We start from the raw sequence: 17998 nt of genomic DNA, 5'->3' as shown, positions 1-17998 counted from the left end.
TGCGATCGCATGCGATCGCATACGATTTTTCACTGAAAAGCATCCAAATGCATTGGAATTAGTATGAAACATGTTCAATGGCCCCCAAATGGCATTTTTGAGGCTGTACCACCCCCACTATCAACGCAAACTGGAAGCGTGGCGAGCGCAGCAAGATTTAATGTCGCATGTTGCCAGTATGTAATCTGGTTCCCATGTCATTTCCTTCAAAGTTTTTAAGATGTGGGTGGTGTCTTTAATGTAGCTTTTCTGTTTGACTACAGTAGGTTGGAGGAGTTCATCTACATATTTCAACAATTTTGATGTAAGTGATCGGACACCCGCCACTATAGGTCTTCCTGGTGGATTCTGGGGATCTTTATGTAGCTTTGGGAGATGATAGAAGACCGGAGTGATGGGATTGTTTTGTTGCAGGAAGGTGTGTAATCCTTTATTTAAGATTCCCTCTTCTCTTCCCTCAGAGAGGATGGTGTTTAGTTCTTTTTTGTACTTTAATGTAGGGTCCATTTTTAGTTGTTCATACGTGTTTTCATCTTGTAGCTGTGACAGTGCTTCCTTCTCATATTTGTGGCGGTCCATTACCACAATAGCTCCACCTTTATCTGTTGGTTTTATGACCACCTCTTCGTTGTTCTTAAGAGATTCTAGGGCCTCTTTTTCTTCTTTAGTAATGTTCCAAGATCTTTTGTCAATCTTATCCGAAATTCTCTCAATGGGGGTTATTCTAGTTCATTCTTTCTGACAAAATCCTTCTTAGATGGACAAAACCATGTGCACTGCGGGTGGGGCAGATGTAACTTGTGCAGAGAGAATTAGATTTGGGTGGGGTTTTTCTTCAAAGTGAGATCTATATTGCAGTGTAAAATAAAGCAGTCAGTATTTTCCCTGCACAAACAAACAAACAAAATAACTCACCCAAATCTAATTCTATCTGCACATGTTACATCTGCCCCCCCTGCAGTGCACATGGTTTTGTCCATCTAAGAAGGATTTTGTCAGAAAGAATGAACTAGAATAAACCCCAATATCATTTTCCATTAATTTCTGGAATGTTTTGATCATCGGTCCCTTCAAGTGTTGTGGGTAGAAGGAGGATTTTTCTTTCAGTTGTGTATGTTTAAACATCTCTTCTTGTTGTTGGTCTTTACCTTTATCTTTTTCTTTTTCTTGATTTTCCAAAAATAATTTCTTAAAGGTAAGTTTTCTGATGAACTTGTGAAGGTCTATAAACGTTTTGAATTTGTCCAGCTTGCATATGGGGGCAAATTTTAGACCTTTCTGTAGGACTGAGATCTCTATTTCTGTGAGATCATATTGGCTTAGGTTGAATATCCCCTCTGATGTTTTCGCTTTCCCTCCTTTCGTCGTTTGATATTTTTTTGTTTTGTTACCTCCACGCTTTCCTCGCTTGTAACTGAACTTCTTGTTCTTTTGTTTTTTTTGTCCTTCTTTAGATCTTGTTGTTGGGTGTTCTTCGGGATCGCCCCCTGACTTGCAGCGTTGTAGACCAATTCTTTTTTTATATATATATCTCCTATACGTATAATTTTATATATTTTTATATATGTATATATATATATATGTATTTTTACACATACCTTTATGTGTATATGTGCATTTATTATATATATATGATAACAGATCTTGTGATGGTACATAAGAGCAGTTAAGAATACTGCTGCAAGTGTGGTTTAAACATACAGTATAAAAGATACAGTATAATAGATATTAAGCATGAAAGGTCCAAATGTTTAAAGTGCAATAGTGTGCTTCCTTTGTGTCTGCTTTGAGTATATGTGGTTAGTTAATTGGTTACTGAGAGAAACTTGTATGGTGCATGGGGAGGGTGGGGGTATTGTGTGCAGGTGCTTGTATTTTATCTATTGTGCAACATGCACAATAGATAAAATATTGGTGGTGCGAATGTTGGTTCACTAAGCTGTTGCCTTGCGAGACCTGAGACTTGTTTTTTTTCTTGTGAATGATTTTGAGCTTGAGCACTCCGAGTGTTCGCATAGCGGTGCAAAACCACCACCCAGCACTTGTAGTCACCACCCTTGTGTACACCCCAGTTTACGCCCATTTTTGCCCACTTTTCTGGCCACGCCCATACAAACACCAACATCACGACTACTTTGGTAGTGCTAGTTTGCAAGCGTATTTCTATTCGCAAGGGTGCTTGCGTGTACGGGCCAACAAACCTGCACATGCGCACTACGGATGCTATGCATGCGTACTAAGCAACCACACACGCTCATTGTGAATTTGCATCCGAGTGAGTCGGCCAGAATAAGGCCCATTGTATAGTCCGGGGCAGCTACCCGTCTGGACTCCGGTCTCAATTACCGAACTGTCCGGAGTAATCCTGGATGGGTGGTAACCCTAGGGTTGGGGCAGTTGGGAGGCCACCTGGCACTCACTGTTCTGTGAATAGATGCTGTGTGCAGTGTCTGTTCATGGGAAACATGCTGGGGTGCATGGCCACGAGCTCACAGAGTGCTGGACATGCACACAAAATGATGAAAAAGAGAGGCGTGGCTTATGATAGTGGCACTCTCATGAAGCCACACCCCTTTTGTCTAGGTCACATGTGCAGCTTTGGTGCGTAGGAGTCCCCGGTCTCTATATCATTATGTTAGGAGGTATGCTATATAGATAATATGGTATATTCAACCATGGATGTGGCAACATGGCATTTATAGCTAAATTGATAGACTGACTTGAGTACAGGTTTGTATTAGGTCATTCGAAGGAACTGAGCTAAAGCAATCAGACTCTTTGTGAGCAGGGGAGTGATGCTTAAGCTCTGCACATGCGCTTATTCTCATATGCACATGTGCAGGGCTTTGGTGCGGGCACCTTTGCCAACTTGCATAGTCGGTGTGGTGCTCGCACAGGGGAGGCTGGGAGGGAGGTGGGCAGGTGATGTTCATCTGCGAATGCCCTGGGCATACCCAAAAAACAGTGGGTGACCCAGGAAAATGCTGGGTGTCACAATGCAAATGGGGGGCATGTGGCTGACATCAAAGGACATCAGCTGCCTCCCAGTATTCAGAACTGGACGCCGCAAATCTAAGTCAGCCCAGATTTGCAAGAAGGGTAGAAATTATTTAATGGTTGCTGACCATCGAATTTCAGACCCGCATACTACCCTGTGAATGGAGGTTTATGCAAAACATCCATTCACAAAGTGGTGGAGATATTCACAAGGCGGCAAGGGGTGGCCATTCGTACGTCTGGCAGGCAGCTCACTAAGCACCAAGTTACCACTGTTTAGTGAGCCAAACAGAAGTTTTGATTGTGGGTCGGGAACAGGCCAGCTGGCCAGGCTGCACAACCTATTGCACTGCCCGATGAGAATACTAACTGCACCGCAATCAGTCAATCTCTGTCTCAGGCTCACACTCAAGCCGCAGTGCACCCGCAGCCATCATCATGCAGCGCCGCAGGAAGAGCTGGAGGGCACAATGTGCCTTGGCTGCATAAATTCTAGTACTAAGGGTGGGATATATTAATATACATCACCGCCCTTCGCATGCCCCCGCATCAATACCAACACATATGTACTAACATGACGGGGGCCTCTGTCACCTCCCAGCCACCTACTGCTCCCCTGAAGCCAGGATAACTCAGCGTGGCTGTCCCTGCACCTCCTCCTCCCCCCTGCAGACAAAAGGATGTCTGGCTGCGTTGCTAAGGGGAGGAGATGTTTATCTTCCAGGGTTCAGGAGGACCTGCAGGAAGGTAAGCCGGAGGGAGGGGGAGAGGGGGGTCGGCGTGGCGGCGGGTTTTTGGTGGAGGCAGCGGGCAGTGAAAAGAAGCCCACAGGCTTCTATAGGGTATCGCCACCCAAAGGTGGCGATACCCTACTATGTGGTATCGGTACAGCCGGGTTTTAATACATAGGAAAATGCGGTAAAACTGGGGTTTTACCGCATTTTCAGCTTAATACATCTCGCTCAAAATACTTTAGGAGACATGTTCATTGCAATATCTAATTTCAATTGGGAGACATTACACAGCCAATATATTTAAGGTCTTTTATTTAATTGTTAATTTGCCACAAACATACTGTACCTCCCAACTGTACCAATTTTGGTGGGACAGTCCCATTTTCACCCTTATAAAATCAGGTGCAAAACTGTAAAAAATTATTTTTTTAAGGTAGTCACTTACAGTACTATTTCCAACCTTCTAAAGCAGTGGTGGGCAATAAGCGACCCTCCAGCTGTTGATGAACTACATATCCCAGCATGCCTTGCATCAGTTTCAACATGGCCAAATAGCAAAACTAAGGCAAGGCATGGTGGTGTGTGTAATTCATCAACAGCTAGAGGGCCATTTATTGCCCACCTCTGCTCATTGACTGTCCTCAGTTACTGCATATCACGCTCAAATCCAAGATTTTGCCAATGCTGCCCCCCTTAGAGCTCACTTACTCGCATCAGCCTCTCCTCCACCATAGCTTAAAACATACACTAAAAATTTACCTGTTCATCAAGGTGTACCCTTTTACCCCATAACCTTGTCACTAGAACACTCACCCCCAGGGCAGCCATCAGGATGGAACTGCGGAGACTCCAGTCCCGGGCCCCGACAGTAAGGGGGTCCAGGACTAATAAAAAAGAAAAAAGGTGGTGGAGCGCTTAAATTTAAAAGAAAAATATGTTTTTGACCAATAGGGTATTATATATAATAAACGGTTTTAATATATCATTAGCACATAAGTACAATATAAAATCACTACATACATATATAAAATATATAATTAGCATGCAATAAAGAACAATAAAATTATGTTAGCTATATTTACCCCTATGGAAAAAACTGAGGGCCTTATTCTGGTTGATGCGTAATTTTCTGAATTCTTTTGGATGGCGTTTTTTAGCCGCCTGCGCATGCGTGGGCAACGCTATGCGCATGTGCCACGCACGGTCTCCGTACTCATTCTCACTAATACCGTACAGAAAAGTGCACCGCATTCACTCGGTAAATATGGGCGTAATATGGGCGTCATTCGGAAGTACACAGGGGCGTAGTTTCAAAGTGGGCTAAACTGGGCGTAAACATGGGCGTACACGAGGGAGTGCACTCATTCTGGTAGGCGTGCATTCGGACTGAACACCGACTGCAAACGAACCAAAAGGCAGAAAATATGCGGTCTCCATAAGCAAGTATTGCTTTGCGGACACCACTCGGTCATGCGCTAGGCATTCGGAACGCCCAATTAGTACGCCCGCACCTGAACCAATGTCAGCTGAACACAATACAATCCACTCCTCTACTCATTACTCATTAATTACACTCTTGTCATTGCTTCAATTGGAACCATTGCAGCTTAAATGGACCATTACAAAACACACAAATCTATGCTGAAAGCACGGCAGCATTTTTTACACACATTTACACTGGAAGCAATGGACAGAACTTGCTATCACTAATATAAATATCGATGTCACTTTTACATTCACCAATAACAGCACACATTTGGGGATCAAATGAAAAATGTATTAAAGTTAGGGAAAACATAAAATTTTAAGAGCATGTTATTTGTGTTACGGTGCCTACTGTGGCACAAGGGGCAATGGTTGGAGGATTTAAGCAGGTGGTCAGGCGTGAGCCCGTAGCCGGGACCGCCGGTTAGGACGGCCACAGCGGTTGCTACTCTGACTCTATTGAGTCCCTGAGGCAGATGGTAAACCCCTGCAGAGCTAGGCTTCACCTGTGGCCGCCGCGTCCGAAGGAGCGAATTAGGCCCGCTCCGACCCCGATGCAGCCAGGTCTTATGTATGGACAAGGGGTAAACGATCACCACAGGGTACCCAAGAGGACTGCTAACTACCGGGCCTAGCTGGGAGCTGACCCCTGACTGCCGGCACCAGGCCAAACCGGGATGCGACCAAGTCGCAGACACAAATGAATGGGAAGAGGAGTCTCCAGCAGGCTACGCCCCAGGGACGGTGACTCCTCAAAACCAGGATAGCACAAGAGGACACTCCCTGCCTGACAGATGCTGATAAAGACAGAAAGATACAAGAAAGAAGATAAAGAATGAACCCACTGAAGGGCACGGCCACGGCGGAGCACAGGAGCTGAATGGAAAGGGAATACCGAACCCACGGAGGGGCACGGCCACGGCGGGCCACAGGAGCTGAAGGAATAGAGAATACTGAACCCACGGAGGGGCACGGCCACGGCGGGCCACTGGAGAAAGATAGAAAGACCAAAGCTCCAAAGGAGCACTTACGTGACCCACGAGATGGTGGAGACAGTGGGCCAGACGCAGGCTCAGGCTGAAGCTGGTTTACTGGCTGAAGCAGGAGACTGACAGGACACTCCAGGGAAGGCTGGGGAAAAAGACAATGAAGGAACCAGAAGCTGGACATAGGGCAGTGGGCTTGAAAGCCACGGGGACCGGAAGCAAAAAGCTGTCTGCAAACAGGGCAGAGAGCTAGCAGCTAAGGTAAGCTAAAGCTATAACCGGCGTCTGTGCCCAGCAGACGCCGGCTATTTATTTGATTTTCGCGCATCATCTGCCGCCGGGCGGAAGCTCGAGGACGTTGCCTAGCAATGTCCCGACGCTCCACATCAGAAGGAGGCTTGAGACGCTGCCGGGCAATGTCCCCGGCCGCGTCACAGGGAACAGCATCCGCCGTCCGTCCGGGTGCCTCGCAGCCCGGACGGCGGTGTGCAACAGTACCCCCCCCTTGAGGAAGGGTTAACAACCCTTTACCACCAGGTTTATTGGGAAATTGCCAGAAAAAAAAACCTTTTCAGGTTGGGTGCATGCAAATCCCTATCGGAAACCCAAGACCTTTCCTCGGGACCGAACCCCCTCCAGTGTACAAGAAACTGCAGAGACCCTCTCATGAGTCTGGAATCGAGGATTTTCTCCACACAGAACTCCTGTTGCCCCTGCACCATCACCGGAGCGGAGCCATTCCTCAGTCTGCAAAGAAATTTTTGAGAAAAGACCACTGGCTTAAGAAGCGAAGCATGGAAGGTACTTGCAATTTTGAGGGATTTATTTAGGGAAAGACGGAACGCTACCGGATTAACCCTCCTGGCAATCTGGAAAGGACCAATGAACCGAGGCCCTAATCTTGCTGATGGTTGGTGAAGCTTTATATTACGGGTGGATAGCCACACCCAGTCACCAACTTTAAAACGGCAAGGACGTCTAGATTGGTCAGAAAATACCTTCTCTCTGAAAGCGGCTTCCTTAAGAGCCAAATGGACCTTTTTCCATATGACTCTGAGTCGAGAGGCAGCTGATGAAGAAGAACCGGGGGTATTAGGTCCCAAGGAGTTGGCTCGTGGATGGAATCCATAGACCGTAAAGAAGGGTGAGTTTTTCGAGGCTGAATGATATGCGTTATTATACGCGAATTCAGCTAACGGCAGGAAACTGACCCAATCATTTTGCAGCTTGGAAACAAAGACCCTTAAGTACTGTTTAAGAGACTGATTGAGACGTTCCGTTTGCCCATTGGCCTGTGGATGAGACGCGGTAGTGAGACTGGTTTTTACTTTTAAGGCTGCGCAGAACAGTCTCCAGAACTGTGCCACAAACTGTGGACCACGGTCGGAAACTATATCACTGGGAAGTCCATGCAACCGAAAGATGTGTTGGAGAAACAAAGTGGCCAATTCCCTAGCTGAGGGTAGTTGTCTCAAGGCCACAAAGTGTGCCATCTTGGAAAATCTATCGATGACTACCCAGATGACCTGACACTGGGAAGAGACCGGAAGACCAACAATAAAATCCATGGCCAGATGAGACCAAGGCCTGCAGGGAACGGACAGAGGCAACAATTCTCCTAAGGGTCGGGAACGCGGAACCTTGTGTCGGGCACAATCCGGACAAGATAGTACAAAATCCTTGCTGTCCCTGGCCATACCTGGCCACCAGACCACACGAGAAAGAAGAGCAAGTGTTTTATAAACTCCTGGATGACCCGCAATTTTGGAGTCATGGCATTCTGCCAAGACTCTGCGTCTTAGAGATGGAGGAACGAACAACTTGTTCTCTGGTGTTTGGGCTGGAGCTTGTCCCTGAGCTTGGCAGAGAAGACCCTCCAAGGTTTGACTCCCTCCAGCATGAATACAGGACGTGGGAACGATGGGCCCCGACTAAACTCCACTCTCCTGTTGGGGGAGGAAACATCTAGAAAGAGCGTCTGCTCTGATGTTTTTAGATCCAGGTCTATATGAGATAATAAAATTAAACCGCATAAAGAAGAGAGCCCATCGGGCTTGGCGAGGGTTCAGTCGTTTGGCTGATTCAATGTATTGCAGGTTCTTATGGTCAGTCAAGACAAGAATCTGATGGGCCACTCCTTCCAGCCACTGTCGCCACTCGTCAAATGCCCACTTAATGGCCAGTAATTCTCTGTTGCCTACGTCATAATTGGACTCTGCCTGAGAAAATTTTCGGGACATATAGGCAAAGTCCTGAGTTTAATCGGCGAGCTCTTTCCTCCGTGGAAATGCGAGCTGCCCCAAGTTGCATGGGTTCCTCGCTTTCCTCAGGGGTCACCGGGACATAGGGAACCACCTGGGTGAGAAGGCCCCGTTCAGACCTCCGCTCACGGAGGCGACGGTCAATTTTAATGGCTAATTCCATTAATTTATCCAGGGTTTTAGGTGCTGGATATTGAATGAGGCAATCCTTAATTTCGTCGGCTAGACCACAACGAAATTGACTGCGTAAAGCTGGATGGTTCCATCCGCAGTCATTTGCCCATCGGCGGAACTCAGTACAATAAGCCTCAGCTGGGTCTTTCCCTTGTTTAAGGGCCCTCAGATGAGTTTCTGCTGAGGCTTCACGGTCGGGATCATCATATAACAAACCAAGAGAACTAAAAAAACTGTGTGACAGGCTCACTGACACGGTGTGGTGTGATGAGTACCTGGACTCTGGACTTGCCGGCTTCAGATCTTCACGGCCTCTTCTTGGATGAACCTGTGGCAGGGAATGGCACAACCCAAGGAGGACCCACAAAAGCAACAGTACCACAATTAGCAGCGACAGTAATTTTATTTACCACTACACTGACTGGCCGCTGCAATATTTCAATAAGTTGCAAATGATGTAACAAATACTCAATAAACAGGCATTTATAGTAAAGCATAAAATCAAACAATAATCACTTTCTACTTCAGCAATCAATTTAAATGATTCAAAAATCTGAATATACTCTAACAACAAATCATTTAACATACACTGCCACAGAATACCAGTCTCTGGCTCAAACCAATGGTCCCTCGTCGACAGGTCCTCAAACATATAAGTGTATGTCCCTATGATAGTGTGCACACTTATTTATGATTCCTAGGGAAGGGTGAATGACAAAAACAATCCTCACTGAGGGGCAGGCAGATTCCCGGCTCAGGGGTAACCTCCTGTTTGTAACTGTAAAACAGGCTGCAGGGGTAGGCAGTAGAATGGGGGTTCAGTGAAGCGCTCCACCCCTTTGGTGTTTGGTGCGATGACCCAATTGTAAGCCAGTTTGTTTTGTTTAAATTGCCTTTAATGAAATAATAATAGTAGTACAAAGGGTTAACAATGTTTCATAGAATACAATATGTGCGGTTGGCACATATACACACAAGGATGAGGTGGGGGGGGGGGGGACGGGGGGTTTTTGGTTACACAAACAGCGGTGGTGGGATAATGGGATTGGGGTATTGGGGAATGTTCCGATTCCGGGGGTCTCTGGATAGGGACAGAGTCCGGGGTCGGGTGATGGTTGGAGGGGGGGGAAGAGGTGGTGGGTTGGTTGGCGGTGGGCACAGGTGCGGCGTCCCGCTTGTCTGTGCGCTGTTCCTTGGAGCCTTCCACAGGTCTTGCTCGGGGGCCCAGACTGGTAATACTGGGTGGCGTGCCGAGGGTAGTTGTTTGCCGGTGGTCGTTCTGATGCTGTACGGAGGGTGCTGCTGGAGTGTGCAGTGCTTGGGAGCTGGTCGGGTGGAAGGACGTAGCGGCCCGGGTCTGGGCGCTCCGTGTGCTTCCTTTCCCCGCGTTGGCTCGACTAGGTCCGGTGTCGGGCTATGCGCCGTCTGCCTTGCTAGTCTGAGGCCTGCGGTCAGGGGCGTGGAGCGTCTGGCAGAGGTCGTGAGCGGGGGTTAGGCTGGTTAGCGTCTCCCCCGTCGCGAGTCCTTGCCGACGGACCCTGGCTCCTTACCTCCTCCCGTTCCCGTCACGATCTTCCTTCTGCCCGGCGGATGTTTCACTTTGTCGTCGCGGTAGTCGGACGGTGTTACTCTCGCGCTTCCCTTCTGGTCCCGTATGCTTCTGCCGTTGCTTGGGGTGCTCTCACTCGCCGGGGTGCTCTTGGGGCTGTTTGTGGTTGGGATATGGAGCTTGTTTTCCTGGTGTTTCTCCAACGCGTTTCGGCCTGGTGCTGGCCTTCTTCTAGGGAGTTTTACAGTCTCTGTGGCTTGTCAGCCTTAAGTAGGCTGGGGGCGGGTCTTCTGTATGGTCTTTTGTCACCTGATTGGTGCTTCTGGTTCTTGCTGGTGTCTGGTTGGTTGGTGCTTCTGTCTGCTTCTTGATTGGTGTTCTTTGATGCTTGTGTCTGCGCTGATCCCGATCAGACACGTTTGTGGTTGCTAGTGGTAACCACTGTTTCTGGATTCCACGTTATTGTGTGGATGTGGGTTATATATGCACATTTGGAATGTGCAATTACGGTGGTGTTGTCTGTAAATATAGGATGGGGCGTAGGGGGCTAGTTTTTAAATAGGATATGTGTTTGCTTAAGTGTTAACCGGGCTAAGCCTGTATAGGGCAATGAAGATTTCTTGTGTTGTTGGGCGGTGATGCCGTATTTAATTGAGGGGATGGGTGTTTTGCCGGTGGGGGGGGGGGTGGGTGGGTGGGAAACAGAAAGATGGAGGATGGGACGGGGGGTGTAGTGATTTGCGTGCTTGGGGGGGGGTGAGGGTCAAGGAAATAGAAACTAGAAATGGTACAAAAAGTTTGGGATTATATAGTCTGTTGGTGAATGTTGGTCGCTTCCATGGTTTTTAGAATGTCCAGGCGGATTTATTTCTTTTTCCCGACTATTGATTTGACCTCGTTGTCTAGATTGAGTCCTCTTGGGTTAAGTGTTTTCAGTTCGTACATCCACCTGAGTTCTGTTTTGTTGATGAGTTGTGTATAGTCTCCTCCTCTCCAATTTTGTGTTACTCTCTCGATTCCTATGAACGTGAGGTGTTTGGGATCACTGTTGTGGTGTTGTTTAAAATGTTGTGATAGGTTGTGGTCTTCGAACCCCTTCTTGATGTTGTTTAGATGTTCTTTTATGCGTGTCTTCAGGGTTCTTGTTGTTCTTCCCACATACTGTTTCCCGCAGGGGCATTCTAGAAGGTATATTACTCCTTTGTTGTCGCAGGTGATTTGACTTTTGATTCGATATGTATTGCCTGTTGATGCTGATGTGAATTCTTCCCTTGGTTTAGTGCTGAGTTGTTTCTGATTCTTGCATCCGGTGCATTGGCCGCAGTAGTAGAAGCCCTTGGGTGGTTCCTTCCCGTTGATAGTGCCTTGCTTCTTGAGCTTTGGTGGAATGCAGCTGTGGACAAGTTTGTCTCGTATGTTGGGCGCTTTTCTGAATATCACTCTTGGTCTGTCCTGAATGTGCTCGCTCAGTTGTTCATCCTGTAGGAGTATTGGCCAGTGCTTTCTGAGGATCTGCTTTATTTTTGTTGCTTGTTGGGAGTAGTTGGTAATGAAGAGTGGTATTCCTAGTTCTTTCTTGGTGTCTTTGTTTTTGTATTTGAGTAGGTTCTTCCTTTCTATGGCTTCTACTTCTTTTCTTGCTTCGTTCAGGTGTTCGTTGTTGTATTGTTTTTCTTTGAATTGTGTTGTTAGTTCTTCACTTTGTTCATGGAAGTCTGTCAGTCTTGAGCAGTTTCGGCGTAATCTGATGTATTGGCTTTTGGGTATGGTCTGCAGCCATTGTGGATGGTGTCCGCTGGTGGAGAGGATGAAGCTGTTCACATCCACTTTTTTCCTGTATGTTTTTGTGTGTAGTTTCGTGTCCTCGATGAAGATCTTGAGGTCGAGGAAGTTGACTTCTGTCTTGCTGTACTCGGTGGTAAATCTTAGGTTGTTGTTGTTGTTGTTGATGTGTTCGAGGAAGAGTTTAAGTGATTCCTCGGTCCCCTTCCAGATAAATAGGACATCATCTATATACCTGTTCCATGTGATAAGGTTTCCTTTCCAGTTGTGTTCATTCTAAATGTAGTTGTCCTCCCACCACCCCATGAATAGATTCGCATAACTTGGTGCGAATTTCGTACCCATTGCGGTCCCAGTGGTCTGTAGGTAGAACTGGTTCTCGAACCACACGTAGTTGTGTTGGAGTATGAAGGTTATGCTGTCCAGGATGAAGTTGCGGTGTTCGGGTGTTGTGGTGTGGTCTTTTTCCAAGTGGTATTTGATGCTCTCTCTGCCTGGATGGTTCCATCCGCAGTCATTTGCCCATCGGCGGAACTCAGTACAATAAGCCTCAGCTGGGTCTTTCCCTTGTTTAAGGGCCCTCAGATGAGTTTCTGCTGAGGCTTCACGGTCGGGATCATCATATAACAAACCAAGAGAACTAAAAAAACTGTGTGACAGGCTCACTGACACGGTGTGGTGTGATGAGTACCTGGACTCTGGACTTGCCGGCTTCAGATCTTCACGGCCTCTTCTTGGATGAACCTGTGGCAGGGAATGGCACAACCCAAGGAGGACCCACAAAAGCAACAGTACCACAATTAGCAGCGACAGTAATTTTATTTACCACTACACTGACTGGCCGCTGCAATATTTCAATAAGTTGCAAATGATGTAACAAATACTCAATAAACAGGCATTTATAGTAAAGCATAAAATCAAACAATAATCACTTTCTACTTCAGCAATCAATTTAAATGATTCAAAAATCTGAATATACTCTAACAACAAATCATTTAACATACACTGCCACAGAATACCAGTCTCTGGCTCAAACCAATGGTCCCTCGTCGACAGGTCCTCAAACATATAAGTGTATGTCCCTATGATAGTGTGCACACTTATTTATGATTCCTAGGGAAGGGTGAATGACAAAAACAATCCTCACTGAGGGGCAGGCAGATTCCCGGCTCAGGGGTAACCTCCTGTTTGTAACTGTAAAACAGGCTGCAGGGGTAGCCTCAATATAGAGCTGTCCTGGACTGGGTGAATCTAGCAGGCACTTCTCTGCCCTGCTTCTATATCCTTTTACTGGGGTTAGGCAGACCTTGTCCAGTCTGTAGGACTCAGTAGGGTACTAGCCTTTGTAGTGGGAGTCTATGAGGTGGCTCTATTTCCTGATATCCCCTTACAAGGGTGCAGATGCTGTCTCAGGGGGACTGAATCAGTACCTTGGGTGTTGCTGGCTTCTGCCACATGAATCTCTGGCTATACTGCTGCATGCTGTCTGGCCCCTCTGCTGGGTGCTGCAGTGTGCTCTCTCTCTCTCTTCCTTCTGCTCATACTTGAGACAGCAACCTCCTTTATCTTCCTTTCACATGCCTCAGTGCACTTATTCCCTCTGTCTTTAGGCAGCACTCTCCTTTTCTCTCTGACACTGGAGTTGTTGCAGTTCTTCACAAAGCTTTTTTTCTCTCTCCACATGTCCTCTCTCACACACTGCTCCTGGGATCACCTCTGACCTTCCTGTTTCCTGTCTGCAGGGGAGCTGGGACACTAGCTGACTCTGTTAACCCCTCACAGCCCTGCTGACAGGGGAAAGGACCTGTTCTGGCAGCATTGGCTGCAATGTTAACAATCTGGGGGTACAGGAATAAAAGGGGTACCCCCTGGGGTGCCACAACTGTCTAGCGAGGTCAAAGCTGGGCTGTCAGAAGGCAGTCCAAAGGCCCAGGTCTGGGGGTCACCCTGGAGTAAAGATATTACTAGACCGATACGCTGGGCCTCGGACGTGAAAGAGCGCGGTTTGAGCCTAAAATATAGTTTACAGCTCTCTCTGAAATTAAAGAAAGTTTTGCGATCCCCAGCGAACCGATCTGGTAGGTTAATTTTGGGGTCTGAACCTCCTGACTCTGGGGGCCGCATCCTTTGCTCTTGAGATGCTACTTTTAAAGATAACTCCCGCACCATCTGGGTAAGCCCCTGGAGCTGATCAGAAAACGTCTGAGGAGTGGTACTCATAATACAAAAATAACCAAAAAATAACGGAAGGAGATATAAGTCCAACTATAGCCTGTCTTTTATTTTTTAGGCCGGTTATAATGTTACGGTGCCTACTGTGGCACAAGGGGCAATGGTTGGAGGATTTAAGCAGGTGGTCAGGCGTGAGCCCGTAGCCGGGACCGCCGGTTAGGACGGCCAAAGCGGTTGCTACTCTGACTCTATTGAGTCCCTGAGGCAGATGGTAAACCCCTGCAGAGCTAGGCTTTACCTGTGGCCGCCGCGTCCGAAGGAGCGAGTTAGGCCCGCTCCGACCCCGATGCAGCCAGGTCTTATGTATGGACAAGGGGTAAACGATCGCCACAGGGTACCCAAGAGGACTGCTAACTACCGGGCCTAGCTGGGAGCTGACCCCTGACTGCCGGCACCAGGCCAAACCGGGATGCGACCAAGTCGCAGACACAAATGAAAGGGAAGAGGAGTCTCCAGCAGGCTACGCCCCAGGGACGGTGACTCCTCAAAACCAGGATAGCACAAGAGGACACTCCCTGCCTGACAGATGCTGATAAAGACAGAAAGATACAAGAAAGAAGATAAAGAATGAACCCACTGAAGGGCACGGCCACGACGGAGCACAGGAGCTGAATGGAAAGGGAATACCGAACCCATGGAGGGGCACGGCCACGGCGGGCCACAGGAGCTGAAGGAAAAGAGAATACTGAACCCACGGAGGGGCATGGCCACGGCGGGCCACTGGAGAAAGAAAGAAAGACCAAAGCTCCAAAGGAGCACTTACGTGACCCACGAGATGGTGGAGACAGTGGGCCAGACGCAGGCTCAGGCTGAAGCTGGTTTACTGGCTGAAGCAGGAGACTGACAGGACACTCCAGGGAAGGCTGGGGAAAAAGACAATGAAGGAACCAGAAGCTGGACACAGGGCAGTGGGCTTGAAAGCCACGGGGACCGGAAGCAAAAAGCTGTCTGCAAACAGGGCAGAGAGCTAGCAGCTAAGGTAAGCTAAAGCTATAACCGGCGTCTGTACCCAGCAGACGCCGGCTATTTATTTGATTTTCGTGCCGCCTGACTGACGTCAGGCGCGCGCATCATCTGCCGCCTAGCAACGTCCCGACACTCCGCATCAGTAGGAGGCTTGAGACGCTGCCGGGCAACGTCCCTGGCCGCATCACAGGGAACAGCATCCGCCGTCCGTCCGGGTGCCTCGCAGCCCGGACGGCGGTGTGCAACAATTTGGCACATGCCAGTTCAGATAATAGTCGTGAGTTTTGCGTTAATACACCGCATCGGTGCGTACGGGCAGGTTCCCGTCCGTTCTGACGCTGTAAGACCGTGCAGACGCTGTAAGACCGTGCAGAATATGTGTGTGTCCACCGCACACGCAAGGTTTGGATGTCGTCCATAAACACGCCCTCTTCTTAAAGTGTGAGTCCGACCGAATGCGGAGGACTGGTGGGCGTTTCTTCGTACGATGTCCGCACAGCGTGGCGTGCGGTCCGCTCTGAAATAATTCGGAAATTTACGCACCAACCAGAATAATCTCCTGAATGTGGAATTGAATGGTAGTCGAGTTCTAAACCATACATATAGAAATAACACTTTATAGGCATAAATCACCTCTTTTGATGTCTATATGTATGGTTTAGAACTCGACTGCCTCCTTTTGTCCTTTAATTATATAACAATTATATAATAATAGTAGTGGATTCATACACATTTTTTAAATCACCAATTGGGTACACTGTGTCTGAGGTCAAATGTTGTACTTCCTGTTAGATAGTATAAAACCTCAGGTCAGACCTAGAATGGTATACCTTTGATAAAGTCATCTGTGGATGCCGAAACGCGTCGGACCTGCACACCCATATTGGATTCCTGTGGATTACAAATACTACCTCTCACTTGGACCAATTCTCCAAACCTATATCGGTACTAACTGGACTTTCAAAAAAGGGACACCACCACCCGCTGAATTTTGGAGCCCTCCATTCCGTGAGAAGTGTACCATCTTTACTAACGACGGGAGTTGAAACATCAGGCTACCAGTCAGGTATATGGACACCCGCCAATCCAGTATTAAGTGACTGTGCTAATTAGGAGAGTTGTATTAGATACAAGTGAGACTCTTATCTACCATTCAATACCACATTCAGTTTTTTTCCAAAGGGGGAAGATTGCTAACATAATTTTATTGTTCTTTATTGCATGCTAATTATATATTTTATATATGTATGTTCTGATTTAATATTGTACGTATGTGCTAATCATATATTAAAACCGTTTATTATATGTAATACCCAATTGGTCAAAAAACATATTTTCTTTTAAATTTGAGCGCTCCACCACCTATTTTCTTTTTTCTTGTCCTAATATTTGTAGGGGTCTGACCACTCCCAGGATGTGACCTGCTCAGCAGTAGACATTCATCTCTTAAGCGCCTATCTATATTCTCCTCCATCTAGGTGATAGAGCATATATATCTCTCTTTTTTTCATGGTTCAGGACTAATGTTTATAAAGTATAAATTGTCATAAACAAAGATCACATTTCCCTTAAAGAAATGTAGTGGTTGAGCAGTGTGGCCAGTGCTGCAGACACCAGAGGTCTCACCAGGCATTCCAGGAGTTCGAGAAAGCAAAGGGAGGCCCTGCCAATTTTGTTAGTTCCAGGCCACACAATTTCTGATGGCAGCCCTGCTCACCCCATCCTCCTACCTCAGTCATCTCTACCTTGCTATCCTCCTACCCTCAGGTCCACATGATAAGACCTAAAGTCATCGGTCAGCCTTCCCTCTTCCTTAGATTGTAAGCTCCAAGGAGCAGGGTTCGCCTCCCTTCTGTTCTTCCAGCCCTCTTTTCACTACCTTCACCTACCCAATGTCCATATAGCCCAGAATTCCTCTCGCTCATTTCCATTCATCTCTTCCTGCAGCTCTACTCCTGCTATTCATGCTGTCACTATTGGAGACAGGTTCCATCCTTCACTGATTACGCTCTCATTTACATTCAACCCAGCTGGATTCTGTACTGAGAACTGTGGTGCTAAATGTTATCTGTGCTCTGTTTATGTCTTGGTTTCTTAAAGGTTATGCAATGTTGCATGTACCCTGTACTATCCCACTGTTGCCATATGTTACGGCACTGCAGACCATAAATAAAATATAAAAACAGCAATAAGAAGATGAAGAATTGACAACAACTGTACCAAAAAAAAATTGTGCATATTAATAGCTCTGCTAAAAAAAAAAGAAAAAGATAATAAGCTATATTAAATTATTAAGAACATTGCTCATTTCTGAGGCAGCTACTGTGGCCTCTACTTCTGTCACCTTTACCCTGCTATGCGTACAGTAAATTAGATTTTCAGCTCTACTGAGGCACTAAACAAAAAATGGACAGTTATAAAAAGCCAGTGTGTTAATTGGCTCGCAGATGCAAGCTGCTGATTAGAAATAAGGATAATTGCCCACCTTGTACAGGAACAAAACTGAACAGGAAAAGAAAAACCAAGCAGCGACATGTGTTTAAGCTGTGATGAGTTTGCCTAATTTTCGGTGGATTTCAAACTGCAAGAATATTGTGTAACTGTGTAACTGCTTGTATAACAATATGTGCCATCAATTAATCAAGATAAACTGAAAGAGAAAATAGATTCGTTTTCAATGTTTAACAGAACATTTGCATCATTTATAAAGCTGTTCAGAAAATAAGTTTTGAAACAAGTATTGTTCAGTAATGTACTACCCCCAAATATTAGGATATCACTGAGTCACCTTATAAGATACACAGATGCAGTAATAAATATCAGCAAAATTAT

At 46.8% G+C, this 17998-nt stretch overlaps 1 protein-coding gene and 1 long non-coding RNA gene across 4 annotated transcripts in view; both read right to left on the bottom strand.

Annotated features, from left to right (window-relative positions):
* The window catches only part of LOC146007040 (uncharacterized), a 143261-nt gene that overhangs the window by 68400 nt on the left and 56863 nt on the right, over nucleotides 1–17998 (bottom strand). The gene's annotated exons all lie outside the window — the stretch shown is intronic.
* Nucleotides 121–7899, bottom strand: LOC146007395 (uncharacterized). The gene is made up of 4 exons (XM_083145744.1): nucleotides 7201–7899; nucleotides 6283–6347; nucleotides 1021–1534; nucleotides 121–708 (listed from the first exon to the last, which is right to left on the bottom strand). The coding sequence occupies exons 1-4, from the start codon at nucleotides 7897–7899 to the stop codon at nucleotides 121–123; spliced, it is 1866 nt and encodes a 621-aa protein (XP_083001870.1).

This window comes from Crinia signifera, chromosome 6 (genome assembly GCF_055691185.1).
Source record: "Crinia signifera chromosome 6, ASM5569118v1, whole genome shotgun sequence".
NCBI classification, from domain to species: domain Eukaryota; kingdom Metazoa; phylum Chordata; class Amphibia; order Anura; family Myobatrachidae; genus Crinia; species Crinia signifera.
Note: the sequence above shows the minus strand (reverse complement) of the source record. Positions and strands in the feature narration are given on the sequence as shown.

Coding starts and splice junctions, on each gene's coding strand:
- LOC146007395 (XM_083145744.1), bottom strand. CDS start 7,899: ATGGCCAGGGACAGCAAGGATTTTGTACTATCTTGTCCGGATTGTGCC. Junction 6,348..7,200: donor AAGCCGCTTTCAGAGAGAAG/GTATTTTCTGAC, acceptor CTTTTTCCCCAG/CCTTCCCTGGAGTGTCCTGT. Junction 1,535..6,282: donor CAGCTTCAGCCTGAGCCTGC/GTCTGGCCCACT, acceptor TTATACGTATAG/GAGATATATATATAAAAAAA.